The 25,935-nt window shown below is 45.1% G+C and overlaps 1 protein-coding gene across 4 annotated transcripts in view; it reads left to right on the forward strand.

Moving 5' to 3' along the window:
• Mgmt (O-6-methylguanine-DNA methyltransferase) overlaps window positions 1–25,935 on the forward strand; it is a 227,567-nt gene that overhangs the window by 186,202 nt on the left and 15,430 nt on the right. For all 4 annotated transcript variants that reach the window (XM_076912306.1, XM_034513841.2, XM_076912304.1 and 1 more), the window contains one exon: window positions 201–361. In XM_076912306.1, the coding sequence (XP_076768421.1) occupies window positions 201–361 (161 nt within the window). The remainder of the gene's footprint in view (window positions 1–200; window positions 362–25,935) is intronic.

The following is a 25,935-nucleotide window of genomic DNA, read 5'->3' on the forward strand; positions in this document are numbered from 1 at the left end:
ATAAACCTGGAGATAGAAAAGCAGATGTGGGAACTGCCATGCCTTCCTGCCCAACATCCCTCAGTGGTCATTTCTGTTCTCTGCAGTTCTCTCTCTGTCTGGCAGAGATACACACTGGGGAGTGGCTGGCAGCCTTCCCCCATTAGCTGCAGTAGGTATGCTTTTCACACATGTGGTAAGCTTCTCATCCTTTTTTGCAGCCCCACAGAGGCCCCAGCTACTTCTGAGGTGCTCGGTGGGCCAGAGGGAGTGCCAGAGCCCCTGGTGCAGTGCACAGCCTGGCTGGAAGCCTATTTCCGTGAACCTGCAGCCACGGAGGGACTTCCCTTGCCTGCTCTCCATCACCCTGTGTTCCAGCAAGGTTGGTAACCACGCTGCCTTTGGGGAGCCTGACTTATTAACTATGGCTGACATCACAGCTCGTTTACTGACTACACAGGCTTGGAATTTTCACATCGTCTAAACACAGGCGGCATGCAGCCAAGCTGAAGGCCGTAGGCTAAGAGCTCACGACCCCGCCCATTCCAAGTGGTTATGTTGGTTTTGGCACATGGTCACATAATTCTTGGCAAAAGCAGTAAAAATGATGCATGCAGATCAACTCTTGACTCTGGCTTGGCTGAAAGGTTTAAATAGGAACACATCTGAATGGCAGTAAATTCTTCAATAAGCTTATTGTTAACTTAAACTCTCTGCCTGCCAACAGCACAGAAAATGAGCCTTGTATCTGGACAGTTAGCCACTTCTGTGAAGTTCCTCGGTAACAGGGACTTCAGAGGCCACTCCACCACTGCATTTTCCAACTTATCACAGATACATCTGAAGGATGAGTTTAAAATACATTGCTTAAGTAGAGTTTGCTAAGGGGACTTATAGTTTCCCAGTAAACTAAGAAAACACTGCATTTTCTTTAAAGCTGGTTTGTATCTTTTCAGCACAGAAATTAATTACTATAGCTGAGATCATTCTAGGCCTATAGCAGAAATTTATTCTACATCATGACTTTTATAAGGAATCACTTAATATAAATTAGTAGATATTCACATTCAGACAGATGCATGGAAGTATGTATATCTCCTTAAGGGAAAAAAAAACTGTGATTTTTTAACTAAGGTGAATTTAAAGCAACCTTGGGGTTCAGAGTGATGTTTACTAAGTATAATTTAAAGGTACTTGAATTGTGCCTGGTTTTCAGTTCACACTAGAAAAATGGAGTTGATTTAAAACAAACAAACAAACAAAAAACCAAGGTCAAAAGCCCTCTGTGGTCAGACTGATGCCAGACCAGAAAGTGAGGGGTAAAACAGGGGATCTATGTAATGCAAATAAACTGAAAGGACAACTGGAATGAATGGGCACCTTGTTCATTCCTGTGTTATCTGGAACTGTGTTCTCAGAAGGCTACTCTCAGTGGGGGTGCCAGAATGTGTTAAGGGGTCTGGGAGAGGTGGGCGGACATCTGCAGGGCCCTGTGTGTCCAGTGACCACACCTTCATCATCCACCCACTAGGGAAGAGAATTTGGCCGTGTGCCTGCCCACACTTGGAGTCTGTTAGTTGTGGCTCGGGTGACTGTGTCATTGTTGAACATCTCTAGCTGCCCCGCACAGGGGACATGTGTTGCTATGGAGTTCAAGGAAGTGAGAAGTGGAGGTAGACTCTTCCAACCCCAACCACAATATTTCACTGGGGTTACTATCTGTACAGGAGAGAGAGGGAGGGAGGAGAGAGGATGAGCCAGCAAGCCAGCCTTCTCTTAGGTCTACCAAGGATATCCAATAAGGTTCAGGGCCTCCAAATAGAAAACTGTCTTACAAAGGCAGAGATGTCTGTTTAGTCCCATGAGGTATTAGATGAGGTATGAGCTCATAAAATCCTAACCTTTGCCTGAAATTGGTTGTGTGGCTTCAGGAAAACTGTAGAGGCCAAAATTGGAAAGAAATGACTCACTTTTGGCAAGCCAGACAGTGGGGTCTGCTGGCCTGGTGCCACCAGGGTCCAGAGAAAAGCTTGGCCTTACATAGACCAGGCCAGACCTGAAGAAGATGTGATGTATGTCACCTCATGGTCAGGGTAGGGTGACAACCAAGAGTGGCATTAGAACAGCCGGGCATTCCTCTGCAGCAGCAAATCCATACTGGATCCCTTCCATTCTCTCTGCTGCTCCTGTACATGTCAGTGGGCTCCCAGTTGAGGTACCAGACCCACAGAGTCCCTGGGCATGTCCCCAGCCCTTCAGGAGCCCACACTAGGCCCACACTAAGGCCACCCTATGCCGGCAGGTCTGTGTGGTTGTTTGGAACCAGAAGATGTATAACCATCAGAATAAGGTGGAGCCATGGACCGCCCCCAGCTCTGCAGCACAGGTGAGCACTTCCAGACAGAAAAAATATTAGATAGGCAGAATTAGAACTAGGCTTCTTACACACTCTTCTTCCTGGTGCTGAATTCTAAGACCCAGGCTGTTAGCTCCCAAGGTCACATGGACCAGGCCTGCCTCTGATAGTTAGTGGCTGCTTCGGGGAGGGGACAGGGTTTCCCACGCCACAGCATGTGCAAGCCAGGTGTTTTCAATTTAGTATAGTCATTTGCTCCTGGGCAAGGACCAGGTGTGCAGATTTTACAGTTTGAAGAAAGGGGGTGGGGGAGGTAGGGTGGTTAGGGTACCTAGTTTACATGGAATTAATTGGCTCCACTCCACATGTGTAAATGACCCCACACACACACACACACACTGGTTTTGTCCAGTTTGTGTCTTGTATACGGAATAGTTCTGAGAGCATCTTGGGATATCTCAGCGTGCTCAGGAAACTGAGGATCCTAGACCAGTCTGTTCAGAGCATGAAGAAAATGGATCCACTTTGATATGGAATTAGTATTTCCTTTGCCCATTATGTCCTCTGTGCGTTTTTATTTCTGGATTTGTCTGACATGTTTTTGCATATCTTTGGGGGGGGGAGGTGTTTGTTGTGGATTATTTTTTGTTTGTTTGTTTTCATATTCTTCAAGATTTGATCATGGTCTGTCCATTTTTAAAAGAAGAGGATTATGGGCTTGGAGAGATGGCTCAGAGAGAACAGTGCCTGCTGTCCAAGCCTGACTATCTGAGACCAGATCCCAAGTGCCCATATAAATGGCAGACGCAGTGGAGCACATCTGTTATCCCAGTGTACCTATGATTTCTGATGAGACAGGAGAATTCTCAGAAGCTCCTAGGCCAGTTTGTGTGCCCAGTGCCCTATGAAATGTTGAAGAAAGGATACGGGGGATCCTGCCTCAAACAAGGTAGAAGCAAGGACCAGCCGACACCAGCATTATCTCTGTTGACCCATGTCCCATAGCATGTACTCACGGGTGCTCATGCACAAACCTGTACAATTATACAGTGTGCTGTGGCATGTGCTCACCTGCAGCATTTCACAGGAGGCATCCTACAGAGCCTCTGGGTCTCCTGACCCATGCTCGCTGTGACCACGTAGGGCTGGTCCTGTGGATCACAGTCTTCTCCAGCTCCTTAGTGTCTACAAATTTCTATATGCATTAGCTGCCCCTCCCTAGGAGACATCAGAGCCCTGGTGGGCAAACACATACCATACTTGAGAATTAGTGCTCTACATCCTTGGAGTTACTCCAGTTGTGTGGTGACAGCCACTAGGCAAGAATTGCCTCTCTCCATCTACAGACAAATTACTGTCCAGAAAAGGACACACATGCAGAATAGTCGACTGATTATATCTGCCTAGACAGAGTAATCAGCCCTTAATAATCCTGCATCACTAAGGAAGGTCTGTCAGATGATTCTGGGCCAGAAGGCTGAAGAGTTGATGCTCCAACGTTCGGTAGTATAGGGGCTTTTCAGGTGTTCAGCAGTCTCTATAAATTGGCTAAGTTTTAGAAGTTATGTTTAGTGCTTCCCATAACTTCAGTTAACTCAGTCATTCTGGATTTCTGATGGGGTTGAAGACCTATAGTCTCATAACCAATCCTGGCTATTTACTTTGAGAGAAAAGATCTGAGTAGATGGTTTTCAGCTGACATTCATTCTAAAACCAAAAAAGCCAGGATCAAAAGTAAGTGTTTTAGTTAGAAGAGATGACAGAGGTTCTGGTTAGTCAACAAAATGATGGACTGGGTATTAGGACTATCTTGTACCTCACTGGTACAATTAGGAATAAGTATGCTCTAATTGTATTTTGAGAGAAAAGTTTTACTTTAACAGGAAGAGTGATATGTAGGAGGAGCTAAGTGGGAAGGAGTACTGAGAGGAAGAGATGGAGCAAGGAGAGAAGATGAAGAAGAGGAGAAGCTAGGTGATGAGAGAGAGAAAGAGAGAGGGGGCATGGAGGCAGATGTTCACATGTCTCCACCAGTCAAAGATAGTTTTTATATCTAGGTTGGGTATTGGGTTACGCTTCTGATTGAGCATTACCAAACTTATAAATCCTTTGATTAACATTTTTAAAAAAATTGTATAAAAGCAAAAAGGAAAAGGGGGGGCATGGGACAGGGGTGTTCTAGGGAGGGGAAATGTGGAAAGGGGATAGCATCTTAAATGTAAATAAAATATAAAATAAAATTTAAAAAAATAATAAACAAGTTAAAGTATTTGGAAAAAAAGAGAATTAGTGCTCTAAAAGAAACTATTGAACTAGCTCTGGGGAAGGGAGATGGCTCAGAGGTACAGTGCTTACCTATATTAAAATGCTTGTCTGGCAAGGCCATGAGTTCAGTCCCCCAACAGTGCCAAAACAAACAAACAAATAGGAAATAGCTTCCAAGTCTTCTGACTCCTAAGTGCCTTGTGCAGCATGATTCACCGTGTGTTGGGCTGATGGTGTTTGGAAGCTGTAACAATGCACACTATGGAGTGAGGTGCTGCCATTTATTGACAGATGAAGCTATGGGCAGTGTGTATGTGTGTCTACCTAACCTAGGAATGTGCACAAGTAAAGCAAGAGGTACGATCATTTATTTTTGTCTTGAGAAGAGTTAGCTAAGGTTCTGCATGTCGCTAATTGCTTCCAAGTCACTGCAGTGATTTAGAAGTTGCCCTTAGCATCACAGGATCATACCCAGAAAACCACCACAGCCAACCAGAAGCATCAGAGGGCTGTCTGGGTGCTTCTGGCTGAAATATGTGTCCCCTTTGAGATAGCCTAGGAGTGATGTCACAGTGCTAAGGGCTATGAGTGAAGGAAGCAGAGGGAAGAAATTTTGCTTAAGAGTCTGGATTTCCATTAGAATAATTTAAGATCAACCCAGGGCTGGGATCACCAAGGGCTTGAATGCACTACAATGCCATCTCAGGACAGAATCACAACCTGCCAGGCCTTAAGAAATTGGGGAAGGGAGAATATTCCTATGCAAAGAGCCCATGACCAATCAGCAGTTGCTAAAGCACTAGGAAACCTAGCAAGCAGATAGCTAGGTCTGGAGCTTCAGAAGCAGGTCCAGACACTTCCATTCCCAAAGTCTTCAGAGGTCTCCACGATTTGAAATTTGAGGTGGTGAAGGACTCTGTCCCAGGCTGCAAAGCTCCACCGTACAACCCAACCATGTTTAGCAGAAGGTCTTGGCAAAAGCCAGCCAAATTCAAAGTGCTGCCACAGAGAACCCCTATCATAATCAAGAGCATAAAGTATATCTGAATTCATTATAAGTGCTGCTTTCGTGGGGAAACATTTACCATAATTTACCTCTAGATTTACCTTAGTAAATCTCTGAAAGTGTCTATGAAAAATAAATCCCCCTTGGTCCTGTCAGCACATAGAGGGGATGTCTGCAGAATCCTAATGCTGGATCTGGGTGTGGCTCTTCTCCAGTGATGGTGTGTTCCGATTTCTACAGGAGAAGATACAAATCACCTTACTACATACTTCAGGAGGTTTAAATTTGAGATGAGCTCTGAATATGTAAATTACCTATCAAATAAATATTTTTTTTTAAAAATAGGTCTTTCACTTAAAAGTGGTTTTTAAAGTTTTATTTCCACTGCAAGCACTAGATAAAATATGGTACTTGTAAGGAGAGTGCTCACATCCTTATATTCTGTTGTCCTAGAATATTATATATTTATCTATTATAGATAATCTTAATCATTTAAAATTAGTGGAAGCATAATGGAATTTATTAACTATAGATAACTAATATTTTAACAACACATGCATGGAATTGCATTGTATATTATCAATGCTTTAATATATAATTAGACTATACATTATCAATATATTAAATATTGGCATACTGCTAAGAGTAGTGTCAAAAATATTAATGGTAGGAGACAAAAATGTAAAAATATTCCTTGATTTAAATGTTTTCCTGAGACTTACCTGGACACCCCCACACACACTATGTTCACTTGCTTAAAATATGAGATTTATGAGTCTCTCATCTAAAGCCTGCCCCACATCTTATGGCAGAAGGAAAAGTCAGATCCTCAGAAAGCCTTTCTAGGGTAAGTAAGAACCAGGATGGCTGATGGCTTTGTGAAGCTGGGAAAACCTCCAGGACTGGGGACCCTGTGGGCTCCCCAGCCATGGCCTGCCCTGGGCCACATTTTTTTTATGCCATATACTAAATTACTTCTGAAGAAAGGTGAAGGACAAAATGTGGATGGGGCATTTTCAAATGCTCATAAATACTTCCTGCTGTTAGCTCAGATCACCTGAGGGTTCTGTCTCACCAGAGTATTCCGGCAAGCATCAACAGTGCTTGGGAAGTTGCAGGTGAGTCCTGCCCCTCAGCCAGTGTGAACATATCTGCTCTGTTACTATGGCAACAACTTTTTCCTTTTTTTTTTTTTTTTTTTTTTTGACTACTACTGTTAATTAGGGCACAAATGCCTATTGTATAAAGGGAACCCATTCATAAACTTGGGTATGATTTCACATGTGAGTTTTGTCTGCCTTTAAATAAATAAGTAAACATTCCTGCTCGGGCTGAGCTCCTCTGACCCCCCCTCCCCCCAGCAGTGTGATATTTCTCTTGAGCCCTTCCTTAAGTAAATGGCTTTGGGAAGCCCGAGCAACTGAGCCAGGGTGACAGCCGGGCTTATTGCAGCCAAAACACACTTTTCATAGAAATTCGCATCTCTTTCCTCCTCTCAGAATAAAATATGCAAGAACGAACATAAATGGCATATCCCCCTTTCCTTCCCCAAGAATTGGGCCTTTGAAGTTCAAGAGCAGAGAATATTAAAGGCCAGCCCTGGCAGGCTACGGAAGTCATACCCATTTATGACAAATGTAACACAGCACAAACCTAGCCGAATGCGATGCTATCATTAGTTTGTGAGTAGCATTCTTGAAAATAACCGTGGAGGAGCCAAATCGGTTTAAAAGAAGATAACAAAATGGTTTAAGCTACTTAGGTTGAATGCCAATTATATTTTAATATTCAACTGAGCATATTTTACTAAGAAAAAAGGCAGCGTTGACGCATGCATAACTCATTGGCAGCGTCGACCAGCTGTGCCACTGTACTCTCCGAATCACTTTGTGCATTTTAGTAGCATGGTAATTTAGTAGAGGCCTACCTGAGTGATGGCATTTTCAATGAGCAGGTAATCTACAGAGAATTTTTATATGGTTATGAGTTCTGTGCTTCAGCCCAGCAACACAAAAATACATCAAGACCAATTACGGTATCAGCTTTCAGTGTGATACCCTCGCCACGCAAGTGCATGTATTTCTGCCCCAGGCATTTCAAATTGCATCTAATTTGAAATCTTTGGGGTTTTAATTAAATTTCAGAATATATGGAATTCTTCATTAGTACCTGCTCTGAATAGCAGATCCCTCTTCCCTCCATCTCTCGTTAAAGAAGTAGGCGGTGGTAAATACTGTGCTCAAGAGCCGATCATTTGTGGGGCCCGGGTATTGGAACAGAAATGGTGAAATGCAAAATAATATCAAAAAGATTATTAGTCCGGGGAGAGTCTCTTGATTTGTATTTTAATGGAATTTTACATTTCTCTTAATGATTTGCAAATTGTCCTCTGATTATAAGATGCATTAAGCTTTTCATTTTAATGGCAAAGACACAGCCATTAGCAGAATATTTTTCCAGTCTTCTTTTTAGAGTGCTTCCCTGCAGCAGATAAATATTGAAACCATTAACACTTTTTGATGTGCACTCCAGCCTTCGTCATAGATCCCTGCATGGCCAGCCGTCACGGCTCAGACTGAACACCTGGCCAGGGACCCACTTTCCACTTGAGGACAAGTGGAGGCCGAGATACCTGTTTCATCTCTCTAGAAAACAGACTTTGTTTTCAACATTTCATTGGGTGGCCATTTATTTGTGTTAAAACTGATCCATTTAAATATTATTAATGTCCAATTTGTATTCAAAAGCTGGTCTTGCTAAGGTCAAGACAGGTGGACACTGCCCCCAGCTGTAGCCTGGGGTTGACCATGATAAGACAGCACAACAGCCTTACCCTGTTCTTCAGGAGGCTTCCATGAAAACCCAGGGCCACGAGGGAGATGCACAGACTCTGTTAGCCGACTGACCAGCCTGGCCACACACCACCCCACACTTAACGCTTGACTGTAGGTTGGCCTCTGGAACGACACTTTCCCTCAAGGCCAACATGTGCAGCTTCTACAAAGCATGTACACACAAGGCCAAAGCGGCCTCCCGGTCTGCTCTAACAGCACCAAGTCCTCGGGAGCTCTTAACTTGACTGGGAGGTGGCTCAGAAGGCATGTAAGAGGCTCTCAGGGGTGTGCAGCTCCTGCTCTGTGTAACCCCCTCACCCTAGAGTTCTGCTTCATGGTGTTGAAACTTGGCCTGAGGGAGTTCAGAAAAGGCTTTGCTGAGTGCAACATGCAGCAGTGAAGGGAAACTGCTTCCCTGTTGTAGAATGTTGTCCTCTATGCATGACATGACATGGCCATCACCATTCTTAATACTCAGTAGGAAGCCTGCACAAGACTGGGCCCATTTGTGTTCTATGTAGCTGGGAGTGGCCCACGAAGCCCCACCCCTCCCTTCAGGATTTATAGGCAGTTAATGGTTTCTAGCCAGGAAGCATTCACAAAGCCTGGCCCTGCCAGCGGCTATATAAACAGTTAATGGTGGCTGAGAGACTGTTTGCCTAGTGATGCAGTCACCCATGAGTAACCCATGCTCCTGTAAGCAGCACCAAATAAAATCATTGCTTCACCAAACTAGACTGTGAGGTTGTTTCTTTGGCCTATTGTTGGTGCGCTCTCTGGGTGAGTAGACGTTTGTCCTCCCCAGACAAGTTCATGCATTTGTCACAGCCAATACCTCTGAGCAGTTAACTTCCTGTCTTACCTTGAAGTAGACACTGGCTAGCTGACTCTTGAGAAGACACCCAGGGAATAGCATACATTTTTGGTTGGTTGGTTGACTGGCTTGGCTCTGGCTCTGGCTCTGGCTCTGGCTCTGGCTCTGGCTCTGGCTCTGGCTCTGGCTCTGGCTCTGGCTCTGGCTCTGGCTCTGGCTCTGGCTCTGGCTCTGGCTCTGGCTCTGGCTCTGGCTCTGGCTCTGGCTCTGGCTCTGGCTCTGGCTCTGGCTCTGGCTCTGGCTCTGGCTCTGGCTCTGGCTCTGGCTCTGGCTCTGGCTCTGGCTCTGGCTCTGGCTCTGGCTCTGGCTCTGGCTCTGGCTCTGGCTCTGGCTCTGGCTCTGGCTCTGGCTCTGGCTCTGGCTCTGGCTCTGGCTCTGGCTCTGGCTCTGGCTCTGGCTCTGGCTCTGGCTCTGGCTCTGGCTCTGGCTCTGGCTCTGGCTCTGGCTCTGGCTCTGGCTCTGGCTCTGGCTCTGGCTCTGGCTCTGGCTCTGGCTCTGGCTCTGGCTCTGGCTCTGGCTCTGGCTCTGGCTCTGGCTCTGGCTCTGGCTCTGGCTCTGGCTCTGGCTCTGGCTCTGGCTCTGGCTCTGGCTCTGGCTCTGGCTCTGGCTCTGGCTCTGGCTCTGGCTCTGGCTCTGGCTCTGGCTCTGGCTCTGGCTCTGGCTCTGGCTCTGGCTCTGGCTCTGGCTCTGGCTCTGGCTCTGGCTCTGGCTCTGGCTCTGGCTCTGGCTCTGGCTCTGGCTCTGGCTCTGGCTCTGGCTCTGGCTCTGGCTCTGGCTCTGGCTCTGGCTCTGGCTCTGGCTCTGGCTCTGGCTCTGGCTCTGGCTCTGGCTCTGGCTCTGGCTCTGGCTCTGGCTCTGGCTCTGGCTCTGGCTCTGGCTCTGGCTCTGGCTCTGGCTCTGGCTCTGGCTCTGGCTCTGGCTCTGGCTCTGGCTCTGGCTCTGGCTCTGGCTCTGGCTCTGGCTCTGGCTCTGGCTCTGGCTCTGGCTCTGGCTCTGGCTCTGGCTCTGGCTCTGGCTCTGGCTCTGGCTCTGGCTCTGGCTCTGGCTCTGGCTCTGGCTCTGGCTCTGGCTCTGGCTCTGGCTCTGGCTCTGGCTCTGGCTCTGGCTCTGGCTCTGGCTCTGGCTCTGGCTCTGGCTCTGGCTCTGGCTCTGGCTCTGGCTCTGGCTCTGGCTCTGGCTCTGGCTCTGGCTCTGGCTCTGGCTCTGGCTAACCTCTGCTAGCAGGTACCTATCAAGATGTCTTGGAGCTGAGCATATCACCTCTGCCCAGCACCCTGTCAGGAAATCCCTTGGGGGTTGGACCCATTGGTGTGGCTATGTAGTATGGAGTGTGGTGGCTTTTCCTCCACTGTCCCTGACCTCCTCATGACCTCAGGCAACCTCTCAGTCCTATGGACTGCCAGATTAAAGTGTTACAAAGTTCTCAGTGCTCTGGAGGCTAAGAGCCCAGGAGCAAGGTGTCAGCAGTGCCGATTTCTTCCAAGGCCTCTGCTTTTGAGTTGCCTTAGAAGAAAAGGCTGCCCTGCTGCCATCTTTCTGTGACCTTTTCTCATCTCTAATATCTCCTGACTTCCTAAGGATCCCAGCCTGATCTGAGGTCCTAGGGAAAGGGCTTGAGATTATTCATTTACTGCCCCTTTCCAGGCCTAACACCTAAGTCACTGACGTCCTGAGTGAAGTAAATAGTTGTGCTGTAGAAAGCTGTCATGACCCAGCACAAGAACCACCATAAGGCCCCAGATGTGTCCTTTGCAGAATCTGTGGTATGGAGTGATACTCAGCACTGAACTCTGCATGGTCTGAAGCCCAGAAAAGGCTCAGTCTCCATTCTGCACCTCTATTGAGCTTACCTATTTCCCTTCTGTTTGTATGTGTTATTGGCTATAAGGAATGTGGGTGCCACAATCCTGCATCTTTTCAGAGAGCATCTGGGATTGTATCCCTCTTGTAAATAAGTGCTGAAGACAGTTATGACTTTCGCTTGGAAAAGAGTATCTTGTAACCAATCTCCTTGTACACTGACTGTAAAGTCCTAGGTCACAGATGGCTTCTCAAGGACCTATGAGATGAGTCTGCAGGTAAAAGTTCTTGCTGCCACACTTGATGACCTGGGAACACATGGTGGAAGGAAAGACACAACTTCTTCAATGTTCTCTGTCTTTCACGCACATGCCATGGCATGCCCATGCCCACATACACATGCCCAGATACATATACAATTTAAAAATGTAATAAAATTTAAGTGGCTGCTTGAAGGGACTGCTGGTCCCTAAATGTCAGAACTTGCCCCTTCAGGCAGGCTACAGATGGTGGTGTGGTATGGCTGTGCCTGGGTCTGTGCTCCAAGTCAGCATGCTAATTTCTTTCTCCAGTCTGTAGTTGCTCTTCCCCAACTCTACAGGGACCATGTAACCATCCAACCTATGGGATACCTGTCCCTGTATGTTTCCACTGCTCCTGGCTTTCACTCTGCCGTTTACTCCTTATGGGTAATTCCTTGGTATCAAGGAATTCTTCACTGTGTAGTGGACAGAGTGAGTTTCAGGGAGCAATGATGAGGGACACATAACACTCAGCTGAATATTACCTTGCTCAGACATGGTGCTGCCAGTTAGTTGCCCTGTGACCCAGGGGTGTTCCCACTGCTAATGTCGCTACTGCCTACTCAGAATGGTCTCCCAATCCATGTTTGTGTCTGGTTCATGGCAGAAGTGTAACCTGACAATGAATAATACAGGCTGCCAGCCCTCTCCCAAAATGCTGTTTTGGAACCTGCGTTCCCTAGAGGTTGAACATACATCCTGTCCCTATGGCCCTCAGGCTATAGGCATCAGGTATGTTAGTATCTCTTCCGTACCCCACTCCTGTTCTGAACATGGAAGAAAGAGGTCACATGATGGATGTTTGCTGAGTTATTTCTGTCATGAGACAGAACTATCAGAGCTTTCTAGAACACATGGGTAGATTGGTGCTTCCATTATTTTACCGTGAAATGTTACTTCAGACTAAAGAATAGTCACATGAGTATGTAAAGTGTAAACAATAAAGAGCCGGCCTCGTATGCACCAGCCAGCACTATGAAGGTCTGCCCAAGGCCTGCCTGCCCCAGCCCTGCATGACCCCTCCCCTTTCCAGCACCATGCCAATCATTTAAATGAGCAGAATATCAGTGTCTTCCTGAGTTGCTTCTATCAATCAATGTGTTTATGAAAACAGGTATTTAAAATCCTACAGAGACCATCCATTTTTTAAGCTACTGTGGGAAATCCCATGCTATAAACGTCCATCCATTTTCCCCTGTCCACTGTCAGTGGACATGGGAGTTTTTCCCAGGTTTTGCCTTTGAAACTGCTGCTGTTGCTGCTGCGTCTGTGATAGTCATGTGTCTAGTGTCCCAGCTGACTGCCATCTGTGGGCAGAGAAGGAGTTCCAGGAGTCTGGTGTCCCCGTGAGCCTAATGCAGAATACTGTCATGAGTGTGTTTGGAAGGCAGAAGCAGAATGACTGGAGAGCTGAGTTGAGCATTCCCAAAGCACTGAACATAACTAGACCCAGAAAATATATGGGCAAGGGTGGCGAATATTTTCTCAGCATTCTTATTTTTAAAATAATCAACTACTCACAGTAAAATTTATTTTGTATTACTCCCTATTTGGGGTTTTATAATATATGTAGAAGTAAAATACATAACAAGTGTAGCACAGAAGATAGGACTGGGGACTGGAAACGCATTGTGATATGTTTCTTATGTTCTTGTGAGCAAGTGGGGACGTTATTTAAGGGTAGATGGTGATAAATCATGATGCATATTAACAATACTAGACTGCCACTGAAAACCAAGACATATAGCTCAAAATGAAATGCTTATTTTTAAAACAAATCTAAAAGAAAACCAAAGAAAGGAAGAGTAGATGGGAGAAATATTGAGTTGGAAGACTCTAATCCAATCATGTCAATAATTACATTAAATGTAAATGTTCTTAAGATTCAAGTAAAATGGCATAGATGAAAAGACTTGTCTTAAAAAAAAAAAAGCCAGACTCTGCTAATTATATTCTATAAGACATAGATACTTTAAAAAAAGAAAGAAAGAAAGAAAGAAAGAAAGAAAGAAAGAAAGAAAGAAAGAAAAGAAAGGCTAAGGAGACAGCTCAGTTGGTAAATTCTTTTTTGTTTGTTTGTTTTTTGTTTTTTGTTTTTTTGGAGACAGGGTTTCTCTGTGTAGTCCTGGCTATCCTGGAACTCACTCTGTAGACGAGGCTGGCCTCGAACTCAGAAATCCGTCTGCCTCTGCCTCCCAAGTGCTTTACTACACAAGTATAAGGACATGATTGCCTGCTCTTGCTCAACTGTAAAAAGCCAGTGTCAATATATATAATCCCAGAACTAGAAAGGAAGAGACAGGAAAATCCCTGGGGCTTTCTGGCTAGCCAATCTAACCAATCAGTGAACTCCAACTTCATTGAAAGACTGTCTCAAAACCTATGGTGGAGCATAATTGAAGAAGATATCCTAAGTTGACCTCTGATCTCTGTGCATGTAAAACATGTACATATATGTGTATCCACCTGCACACAGTTATACATGAATAAACATACACACACCAAAAATATGAAAGAAATAATACTATGTAAAACTAAAATAAAAGGAGTATATATCAGAAATTATTAAATGTAGCTCTCTTTACTTTTAGGCTATATGATACTTACATAAAATATCCTAAAGAATTTTGAAAATATTAAATAAGTGAATTCAACAAGGTGTTACAAGAATACAAGAATGAATTCTATTATTATATTGTATTGTATGGAATAACAAATTTAAATAATTATAATATTGTCATATGTTAAGTGTTGGTATTAATTAAATACATGCAACACTTATCCCCTGAAACATATAAAAAAAAACTAAGAAAATAAATAGATATACATTATCCCTGAAACCACCCATGCTGCAAAGAGGCCATTTCTTCATAAGCTGTTCTCATTGCTCAGCTCAACCAGGCTTTTAGATTCCCAATTGACACTGATATTTAGAAAGACTCTAGGACACCTAAAGAAAGCTTGGAAAATAAAGATGAGGTCTATGGGTCTTGTTATACTGCAGCCTTAAAGAATATCATATGTATATATGGAATTGTAAAAGAATAGACAGATAGACAGACAGACAGATAGTAAAAGTTGAAGAGCTTACATTACCTAATTTTAAAACTTGCTTCAAATTATGGTACCCACGGTGATAGGGATCCAAATTTAAAGCAGAGACCCATGAAGGCTGGAAAGGTGGATGGCTCAGCAGTTAGGAATATATTCTGCTGTGGCAGAATCTCTGAGTTTGGTTCCCAGAACTCATGTCAGGCAGCTCAAAACACCTGTTAGCAGTAGTTCAGGAAATATGATACCACCTTCTCAGAAACTGCACTCATAATACATAGTCACAGACACTTAAAATATAATTCTTTTAAAAATAGACACATGTACTTTTACAGTTATTTTATCTTTGAGATGGGAAATAGAGATATCTCAACAGAGTGAAGCAACTGGATGACCATCTTCAAAAGGATACCTAGTTTAATTCCTGTCTCACACCTTATACAAAAATTAAAATAAACTCTACAATATATTGAAACATAAAGTTTAAATTGTGGATAATGCTATGATTTAGCCAGACAGCTATTTCACATATCCCCAAAAGATGAAGTTAAAAAGAAACCGTGCCAGCATTGTTGCAAGTAAAAGCATCCATTAAGTAAATGAATGGACAGGACACAGAGGGAGAGAAATCTTTACAAAGCATCCATCAAAGAGTCTGTTGGTGGGATATGTGAAGGTTCAAGGACACTCCCATCAATATGCAAGCACAGGACACTGTCTTCACAAAGCAGTATATACAAATTGTCCCAGAGGCACGTGAAATTGGAGAGTCTCTTTGGTGAAATCCCAGTTAAAGCAATTATGAAAGATGTCTGCCTAGGCCCGGATGGCTGAGATGAAGAACACTCACAATTCCAAATGTCTGTGAGGATGTGGAATACTACCATGCATGTTGGAGGGTGTGAATGGTAGAGCATCTTTAGGGTAAGGGAGGCTCCCATGCCTTCTTACCCAGTGTTCTCAGTCTTAGCAAATATATGAAAGCTGTTCAGTGTATCATTACTTGTAATTATCAACACCTGGGATGACCCAGCCTCCACTCATGGGGGAATGTGGATTAATGGAGATATGTCCACAGAAATCCAGTCCCTGTCTATATGCTCAGTGGCAGGAACATGTGAACTGTAGCTGCATTCCACACAAGCTTGTCTTGGTGTGTGCTACACAGGAACCAGACATAGCATGTCTGGCTTTGCTTACTGAATGAAGTTCTACAATTAGCAAAATGATCAGGGGCAGGAAAAAAGTGTAACTGCCCCTGGGATGTGCAGACAGCTACTGCCTGTGCAGGAGGCCTGAGGGATGTCCCAGCATAATTCTTAACAACATGGGCTACACAGGTACATGTATTTGTCAAAACTCATCAGGAGCACACTGAAGATGTGTGTTTCCTTGTACACAAATGCTACCTCAAAGGAGAAAAAGAACCTGATTGGCATTGAACTCTTAATTAATGACATATGAGCTAACTTGAGAGTAGCTGATGTCTTCGGTTGATTTTGAAATGTAAAATTTTAAGATGGGCAGTGAAATAGAACACTGGCCAATGTGAAGAACAGCAAGTACAGGCACTGTCATACTGTTGAGTGGTAGGTGTGAGCATAGCAGGCACTGTCATACTGTCGAGTGGTAGGGGTGAGCATATTTATTGGAAGACTCTGTTCTTCTCTGTGTTAGAAGTAAATGTTATGGACTTCTATTTCTAGAAATAAAATTTGGGGGAAAGATGATGAACATGGCCCCTTGAGTTCCCAAGTAAAGCTGCAGCTTTGCTCAGCTCTCTGCTTGACACACCTCTGTCCCTTCCAGCTGCACTGGAAGACAAGGGTGGCAGAAAAGGATGCTGACATTAACCAAAGCCTGTGTGACACGGCCATGTTTGTGAAAATCACGGGTAAAGAACTATATCTTGGAGATCTCTGCTGCCAACCCTGTCACAGGCACAGAGAAGAAGGTAGCCAAGCATGCTGGCTCTGGAGGTGATAGTAATCAGGCCGTGAACAGATAGAGCTACACAGAGCACAGAAGACCATCCAGAAAGCAAATAGGTGTCTGCTAGAGTGGCCAGCTGGCTCTTGGGGCCAGAACCTGATGGGATGGCATGTAGGCTGAACACAGAACGAAGTCAGAGTATATGAAATGTCAAAATCCAAGCAGAAAGAGTCCAAGGCAGAGGGCCAAGCAGGCACAAATATTCAAGAAGGTATAATGGCTTCTAGAAACAACTCAAGTGGAACAGCTACCATCAAGCAGTTGAGAGAAACAGTCAGCAGCTCTGATGAGTGCATGCCACATGCAATACCCTAAGAGCGAGTGGCTGTGTGTGACACTGGATGTAGATAGTGTGGACTGTGAAGAAGGAACATCTGGTGGAGATGTCGGTACACTAGCCCAGAAACAAGTGACACCAGGGCACTGGCAGGAGTCTAAGTGTGATGTGGGTCTTCTTCTCTGCAGCAGGACATCTATGCCTCCAATGTGTAGGTTGAAAGTTGAAGACTTAGTGAGTTCTGTGGGACTGTATAAGTAAGGCACCTGGTGTACATCCTGGAGATCCTGAGCATGTGCTGGATCTGTACCTGGGACAGTCAGCAGCATCAATGGGCCCTCTGCATCCACTCTGTACTCTGAGCTGGTCTTAGGAGTGAGGAAGAGGGAGCCAGGTCAGGCCTTTGCTCTCTGTAGCCTGTTCTGACTGCCAGGGAACGACTAGGTAAGGGGTATGTCACCATGTCACCATGTCACCATGTCACCTTGCACTGCTCCTTGGTGTTCCCTCCAATGACCACTTCTGCTGTCAAAGGATTCACAGAGACATCCTCAGGTGTATGCCCTGTGCTGGTTCTACTTCACTGTCAGTAGCTGTTGAGTTAAGCAAGTCAGGACATTTGCTCATGAACGTTTCTCAGTGATTCTCAGCTGTTGTGGGACATGGAGATCCGTTAGTCTGATTATGACTATGATCCATGGTTTCCTGGCTTTCAAGAGGCAGTTTGCCCAGTGTTTCCCAGTTATCTCTATCCCTCCTTCCTCTAGTGTGCATTCATGCATGTGTGTGTATGTGTGCATGTGCCTGTGTGTGTGCACGTGCGTGCCTCTGTACGTGTATGTATATGTGTGCATATGCCTGTGTGCGTGTGTGCCTCTGTATGTGTATGTGTGTGTATGTGTATGTGTGCATGTGCCTGTGTGTGTATGTGTGCGCGTGTGCACGCGTGTGTGTGTGTGTGTGTGTGTGTGTGTGTGTGTGTGTATACTTTGCTTCTTGCTCCAGCACAACCTTTGAGCCTTTTGAAAGTCACATTTGGCTATCTTCATGCTTCTCTGTTGCCTGTGGGTTCATAGAGCCAGCCCTGTGTTAACTTTGTACAGATTTCCAAGTTGGACTGCCCCCTACACCCTTAGTTGACTATCCATCTAGCTTTGCTTTCCAATAGTGTTAAGGAGAGGCTGTAAGCACTCAAACCTGCACTACTAAGGGACATAGAACACTCACTTCACCATTCACTGCGGCTTACTATATTTTCTGCGTCATCTTCCCACCATGTCTTATGTTGAAACCCAGTGGTCTGCACAGAACCAGTGTGTGAAGAGAGCATGTTTGATTCACTCAGCCACTCCCAGGCACAGACTTAGTTAGTGGGGCACCTTGGACTTTTAGCATTGGAGAGGGTTTGTCCAGGACTGGCTTGGAGCTGCAGTGTGAGTCTGCTTCCTGACACATGCTGGAGATGACTTAGGAGGAGGAAGGATGCATTTGGCTTAGTGTTGGGAGCCAGTCCATGGTCAACTGGGCTATAGAAACAGAGAGCATGGAAGGAGTAGCAGAGAGAGGAGAGAGAAAGGCCAGTGCCCCATTATCACCTCTAAGGACATACCCCAATGACCTAACCTCCATTTGCTAAAGACCACTCCTGTTAAAGATCACACCAGCTCCCTGTAGTGCCACAGACTGGGGACCGAGGCTTCAACACAGGGGCCTTTGGGAACACACTGCAGAACTACACAATAATGGTCAGAAGTTCCCATAGTCACCTGAGAATGAAGACAGAGATGGACTGTGAGGTGAGTGGCCTGGAAAAGATGGAGAGACTCATAGAAATGAGAGGAAAGAGGCTAAAGGAAAGCTTGCTGGGGACGCTGGCTGAGGTGGAGGTTCAGAGGCGGTCTTGGGAAGGCTGTAGGAATGAGCCAGGCCAGCAGTTGATCTTATTGTGGTTCTGCCAGGGGAGATGGGACAAGACAGTGGACCCCATACCATATTTCCCCAGTGGCAGCAGTCACTGTGGGTAAATTCAACCAGGCCCCTCATCTGAGCATGATAATGTTAGCCCCTCCCACATTAGTCTCTTATTGCCTCTATCTGTGAAATAGCCAGAGCATAAAAAGCTAAAACCCCTATTTCCTCGGGTCCCACCTACTCCCCTCACATGGCTCCCTGGTCCCTAATCCCTTCCCATCACCACTTCCCACAGTACCCTGCTCTAAGGCCAGCTGCTCAGAAGCACCATCTCTGGCCATTCCTCTGCCCAGCATCCCTGCACTTAAGACCCTAGTCTTAGTACATTGAGCCGTAAGGAGCTCCAAGCACTGACACCTCACTCTTCCCAGCTCTATAAGGGCAGAGACATGTGCCAGATGTCAGTATACAGGAACTGCTTTGTGAATGTTTATCCATATGTGATACTGAGGAATTGGTTGATAAATCCTCTTTGCCTCTGCATGGGAGAGGCCATTTCTCTTCAGCAGCAGCAGTGAGCCATTCCCCAAAACCACAAGGCCCCATAGAATGGAAGTCTTCATCCTTAGGCACAAGAGGAAGTCCAGCCTCTGAACTTCCCTCTTTCCTGATGAAGGCAATTTCAGGGACTACATATGATACCTAGTGGAGAAGCTAAGTGTACCACCTCACTCATATGGCCTTTGCACCCCATCTCTTCAGGGAAAGGAAGGGATGCAAACCCAGTCACCATGTGCATGCCAGACTCCTCTACATGGCAGGTTTTCTCCAGAACAGGTGCAGCCCCCTCCCATCTGCCTGCCATCCTGCTACCTGCCCTGTGTGCTCCCTCTCCCTCACCTGCATAGCCTCTTCCTCATTTGAATAGGTGAGAAACCAAAGTCAGCTGCTCCATTTGAGCTCACTCCCATTGCTCAGAATTCAGTCACAACTTCTTTTGAATTCCTCAGCTGCCCCGAGGCAGAGGCTCAATGTTGGTACTGAGATTAATCCCCAAAGAGCCCCTCATTTCTCTGCAGAGAAATTAGAGCTGCCAGTTTTCCTTTCGCCTGTCCTTCTGACAGCTCTGTCAGTAATGAGATGCCTGCTCTGTGGCGTAATCCCCATCCTACGGTGAAGAATAATTCATTAAGAAATTAAGGGCCCAGCTCCTTTCCGTTGGGTTGGTCTTCAAAAGTTAGCTAATGGCGACGGCGGCATGATTATCAATGAAAAATTATTCAGCATACCTCAGGGCCATTCCAGACACTCATCCCCCCCTCTCTGGGATTGTCAGTGTCCTGGAAATTAAGTTGGGTGACATGAACTGGGAGGTGTCTGTGTGTGAGGGCCAGGAGGGCAGGTCAGGCATTGCCCATTTTGAGAGAAGCTTCTTCTAAAATTTGGGGTTAGAGCATGAGATTCCTGCTGACAGCAGTGGCAGTTTCTCCCCTGCTTCCCCAGGGAAGCAGGAGTCAAATTCAGAGAAGCTTCTAGAGGTTGCATATAGAATGCACAAGACTGAAGGGAAGAGGCTGCATATACATTTGGAGGTGGCGGTCATTGACATGGTTTTGTTTGGTTTTATTTTAATGTTATTTTTTTTTCCTTTTTGTTTTTTGAAACAGAGTATTAGTCTAGCCTAGACTGATGTTGTATTGGTGCTCCTGCCTCAGCCTTGCTCAGTGTCACTGGCATGTCCAGGAACCTCTGAGTCTTCCGAGCACACTGAAACTCCCAAACGGAAGGGGGGGATTTGATGATAGCCTTGCTGTTGCTGTCTATGGGGAAGCTAAGAGCCTTGATGGTGGGAAATGTCAATTACTTATGCTGAACCAGATGTTCTATGGACCGTTGTTTTGACTATGGTGTGACAGGGACATGGCCTCTGTGTATGGACCAGTGAGCATGAGGCAAGTTAGTATCTCCTCCAGAGTAGCCAGTTTAGAGCTCAAAGCAACCTCCAGCTGCAGAGCCTGTGGGATTCTTAGGAAGGGAAAGAAGCCATGTGCTCCCAAGGAAACCCTCCAGGAAGGTTTGTGCGAGGTCAGGACATCAAATGGCATGACAGCAAGAAACCTTAGATGTGGTTTGATTTTTCTTCATTTTATGATTAACCTCGGTAATACAGTACCGACCCCAGTCAGCCTTTTCTAACACAGTTCTTCCCCTTGTCCTCCTGCCCTCTCGGACTGTTTTACACAGTGTATTTCTCTGTATTTCTGCTATTGTTCTGACGCCATTAACCCCCGTTCAAAAGTCAGTCCTTCAGCTGTTGAGCTGAATGGCAATTATTTGAGTGGTAGAGGGTGTTAACGTATAATTATTCACATTCACACCCGGACAGTCACAGCTTAATCATTTCTCTGTAGGCTTCCTGAAGTTTGTGCTTAAAGTCTTAAGCATAATTCTTTTGTTAAGTCTGTTCAGGAGGCTGGAAGGTAAATGCACATCCACCCAGGCAGAGCTTCAAGGCTGCCATCTTACCTCCTGGGAATGCTACTTGCAGGTGAGACCCCTGCTGGTTCTTGGCTCCTCCTTGAGGCGAAGGTTCATTTCCAAGGGCTAATGTTGTAATCCTTCTGTAAAATGAGCTCAGAGATTATGTCTGGGGCAGCAGGACTAGACAGAACTGGCCAGAGAGCATTTCCATTCTTGAGTGCTAAGCCCTGCATAGCTTTAGCCCAACTTAACCCTGGAGGCCATGGAGTCTTCTAAAGCCCACTGCCTTTTTAAGATTATTTAGGAACGGAACGGAGGGTGGTGGCTTTTTAAAAGTGAGATTTTAAAAATATATGTACATTTTATCATATTGAAAATCAATCCCAATAATCATTTAATATATTTTAAAATAACACTGAATTTACTCCCCAATAGATTTCTATGAAGCTGCCCTCCATGGCAAATGCTTTCTAAGAAAGGCTATGTTATTCTCTGCCTTTGCAGATTTCTTTATAGCATCTTTATTGTCTGATTTGATGGCAGAAGACAGCCAGTTCCTCAGACTGGATCTTTCTTCTTAGTTGTGGTGGTGGCAGGTTAAGCATCTAGATGACCCTATATATTGGGCGAGGATGACTGTGAAGACAATTTGGACCTCACAACCTACCTCCTAGGGTCCCACAGCACGTGGAGAGCTGCTATTCTTAAGTATCAAAAATCCCCCATAGCCCTTTAAATCCTATTTTACTCTTTGAAGTCACATTAGAAGTCCCTCTTACTGCCTGGAGCCTTGTGGAGATGTGTACAACTGTGGCTTCTGTCATTCTGTGTCCTCTCTTCATACTGGCTCACCTGTGCCCCAAATCCAGCCAGCTGAGAACCCTATCCCCAAGGTGAAATACTGCAAATAACCATCATCAGGGCATGACGGTTGAGAGTGTTGGCCTACAGATCTCCCATACCTCAGCCCCAGTTTTAGTCAGTCTTCCAAGGGAAGTCTTCTATCATTTTACACTGTATTTTCCCATTAGCCCCGTGTGTTCAGCTGCAGAAGGTGAGTATGGAGTTCTAAGCTCAGTCCCAGTCTCAGAGAAGGTACTGCCTATGAGATCAGCCACACATCAGACACTTTGGGTCTACTCTTTCCAAACTTGAGAGAGCCTCTTGCCAGTTGTGTCCAGCCCAGAACAGTTACAAGTGCAGGCTTCCTGTCCCAGCAGTAGCAGACACAAGAGCATAGGCTAGAGAGGGCTCCCCCACCCCCCGTGGATAGCATGATAGGGAAAGGACCAGAGGATCTGATAGAGTGCCTGTCTTCAGCCAGAGCCAAGGTAAAGAATGCTTGGTGAGAGGGGCAGATGGAAATGTGGATGGAATGACCTGAAATGACCATGAACCATACCTCACCATAAGATACTGTCACTTGGAGAGGCCTAGGTATCCTTTACATAGTGTATACTTTGTTCAGCCCACGTTGCCAGAGGTGATAGGAGACAGCAGTGGGCCAAGAAGTGGGTCTCTATGGAGTTGGCGAATGATCTTGGTGGGTGGAAGCTCTAGGGATCTGAAGCGACAACAGGTCCTGATGGGCCACATCCTTAACCATGTACATCCTCAGACATGGGCATCCTTTGGTGCATGCAAACCGCTCATCAGGCTTCCTCTTGGCCAAGCAGGAGGTCAGCCAGGCCAGAACTGCTCTTTTGGAAGACTCTGCTATCCACTGAGTGCCCTCTGCCTCCTACCCACTCCACCCTCACCCCCCCCCCCCCCCGGTCAGCTCCTGTTCTGGTTCCAAGTACTGACATTTGAGATGATAATATGAGGCTGACACCTTGCATTCTGTGAACTGTATCTGACAGGCAATGCATGAGAGTGTTATTGGTGGTCATTAGGGTGAGGCTTACAGAGGTAAAGATTGTACAGAAAATGTGACCAAGATTCCATTTTGAATGGGAAGGACCATTCATTCCCTTGTGAACTTTGATTGATAAAGCTCCTTTTGATTGGAGAAAAAGTGACTGAAAAATAAATTTCCCTTATCATGAAGTGTTATCTTTTTGGTTTTTTTTTTTTTTTATTCACATGACAATGTTGGCTTTTGAGGAGGTAGTTATATAGATTTTAATGCATGCCAGGTTCTGTGGCCACCACTGTAATCACATTCAGAGGGGCACTGTCTCCAGAAATCCCTCACTCTTGGCTAGTATTCTTCTGTTCTTTACCACTGGGGCTTTGTGCCTTTACAAACTCACAGCTCTGGAGTCAGACAGTGTTTATCCTTTACAACTTACCTCCTTTGACTCAGCTTAATGTCTTTGAGATTTATCCAAGCTTTGTACATGTCTACAGGATACACTTTAACTGTTAAGTAGAGTAGTACTCTGTGATGTGAATGTACCTTGATCCTTGATTCATCTCTTTGGTTTTGTGTATCTATCTGTACACACATTTGTGCATGTTTGTGTAGTACTTGTGTGCATGCGTGCATGCGCACGCGTGTTTGTGTGTGTGTGTGTGTGTGTGTGTGTGTGTGTGTGTGTGTGTGTGTGTGTGTGTGAAGAGTGTGGGAAGCACACAGACCAGACAACAACCTTAGTTGTTATTCCTCAGGTGCTGTCACCTTTTCTTATTGAGACAAGGTGTCTTGCTGGCCTGAGAGTCCAACCATCTTGCCATGTAGCCCTAGGGATCCACCTAACTCTACCTCTCCAATTCATGAGGTTACAAGGATTCCAGAATACTCGGCTGTATTAGGTTCTCATGCTTACAAGGCAATTACTTTACTCAGTAGACCAGTTTCACTACCAAAATTATCTTTTTTTAAATTAATTTACTTTTATTTTATATATATGAATGTTTGCTTATATATATGTATATGTGCATGGACTAGCCACAGAGGCCAGAGGAAAGCCAAAACACACCACTTTAAAATACAAACAAGTCTACCTTGAGTACCACAGGACAATGGAATCTCACTGCAAAAGGCATTCATTCTGATAATAAGAATCCCCATAGTCATCTGGCCTTTGAACCAAGCCTGGGAAAACACTTCCTTGGGCTGCTCTTTTCCTTGGGGGCAGGATCTCTTCTTTCCTATGAATCTGTACTGTTAGAAGGTGGTGCCTTCAGTGGGCAGTCTTGTCCTCAGAGAACCTTTATTACCCTATCCTAGAATGTGAAGTTTCTTTGTAATGGAGTGATCTCTATTAATTAACAGTGCCCCTGCCTTATCCACAGCTCCACCCTCATGCATGCCTCTTTCTTTACCAAACTGCACAGTTTTCTTCTTTTTCTCACTGTAAATCTGACTAAGAACAGCAAGCCGTAACCGTGCTACAGCCTAGCTATTATGCTGTCTTGGAATTTACTTCACCAAACAACGTAATTACTTTTTAATTAAGTCTCACTCCAGTTTTCAGGACAGGAACAGAGTGCATCCAGGTTTCTTGCTGGGATGTATGTATCACAAATGCTCTCTAGCTCAGTTCTCAGTTGACCTCCCTCTGAAACTTAATGAGCCAGGTCTCTACTGTCCACATTTCCCTTGGCATTCTAGCCTCCCCAACTCCTAGGCCCATTAAGTTCTACCTACAGTATCTTCAGGCTCTTCCAACCCAAAATTCCAAATTTTTCCCACATTCCTTCTACAAACTCATTCCAAAGACCCAAGAACCACATAGGTTTGGCATAGGAATATTGTTTTTTTTTTCAATGTATATCAAAAAGAAGTTACAGTAGGAAAGGTTTATTTTGGCTTATAGGTTGAGGTTACAGTTCATTATGATGGGGATGGTGTAGAGGCCTGTGCATCTCCACAGCTGTCACATTGCATCTGCAGTTGGGAAGCAGAGAGCGAGAATGCTCAGCCAGGCCTTCTCTTATTCCTTCTTGTTCATTTTGAGCCCCCAACAGATGGGATGGTACCTTTCACATTCAGGTAGGTCTCTCCTCAGCTAAAACTCCCTGGAAGTATTTTCACAAGCACATGCAGAGTTGTACCTCCTAAGTGATTCTAAATGCACTTGAGCCAACAATCAAAAGTCAATATTACAATTTCTATAAGAGTTTAGTACATCTTGAAATCTGTCAGTATGACATCTTCAACTTTTATTGTCTTTGTGAAATATTTGGGTGTTTTTAGACCCTTTTCCTTTTTGTATAAATTTTAGAATTTATTACCCTGAATCTATAATAAAGCCTTTTGGGGTTTTTGTTGGAATGGTGAGAAATCTTTAGATCAATTTGTAGGGAATTGAAATCTGGGAGCTCTGAGAATTAATTCCATAGGCCCGGTATGCTACCATTGTTTAGAAATTCTTGGTCTGTTGGGACTTACAGGCTTCATTCATTTCCAGAGTTACATATGAGGAACTCAGTTCTCTGTCCCTAGGCATGCCCCTGCACAGTACAGTAAGGATGCTTCATGCTGTAACATGACTAGACAGATGCCTCTTTCACAGACAACCCTTACACAGGACCCCAGCCTCCTCATTGTTGTATCCTTGTCAATTTAAACACACTGCTTGGGGTCATGGTGTTAAGTAGGTATAGTACCTGATACTTATGGACTATCATTTTCACTGAGATAATATCATATATACTAATGTCCCTGTCATGGTTTGAATATGATTGGCCTGTGGAAAGTGCTACTATTAGGAGGAATGGCCTTGTTGGAGAAAGTATGTCACTGCATAGGCAGGTTTTGAGGGCTCCTAGTGCTTAAGCTTCACCAGTGTGGAAGAGTCAGTCTCCTTCTGACTGCATTGGGAATCAAGATGTAGAATACTCAGTTTCTTCAAGAACA

Source organism: Arvicanthis niloticus, chromosome 1, assembly GCF_011762505.2.
Source record: "Arvicanthis niloticus isolate mArvNil1 chromosome 1, mArvNil1.pat.X, whole genome shotgun sequence".
Lineage (NCBI taxonomy): Eukaryota > Metazoa > Chordata > Mammalia > Rodentia > Muridae > Arvicanthis > Arvicanthis niloticus.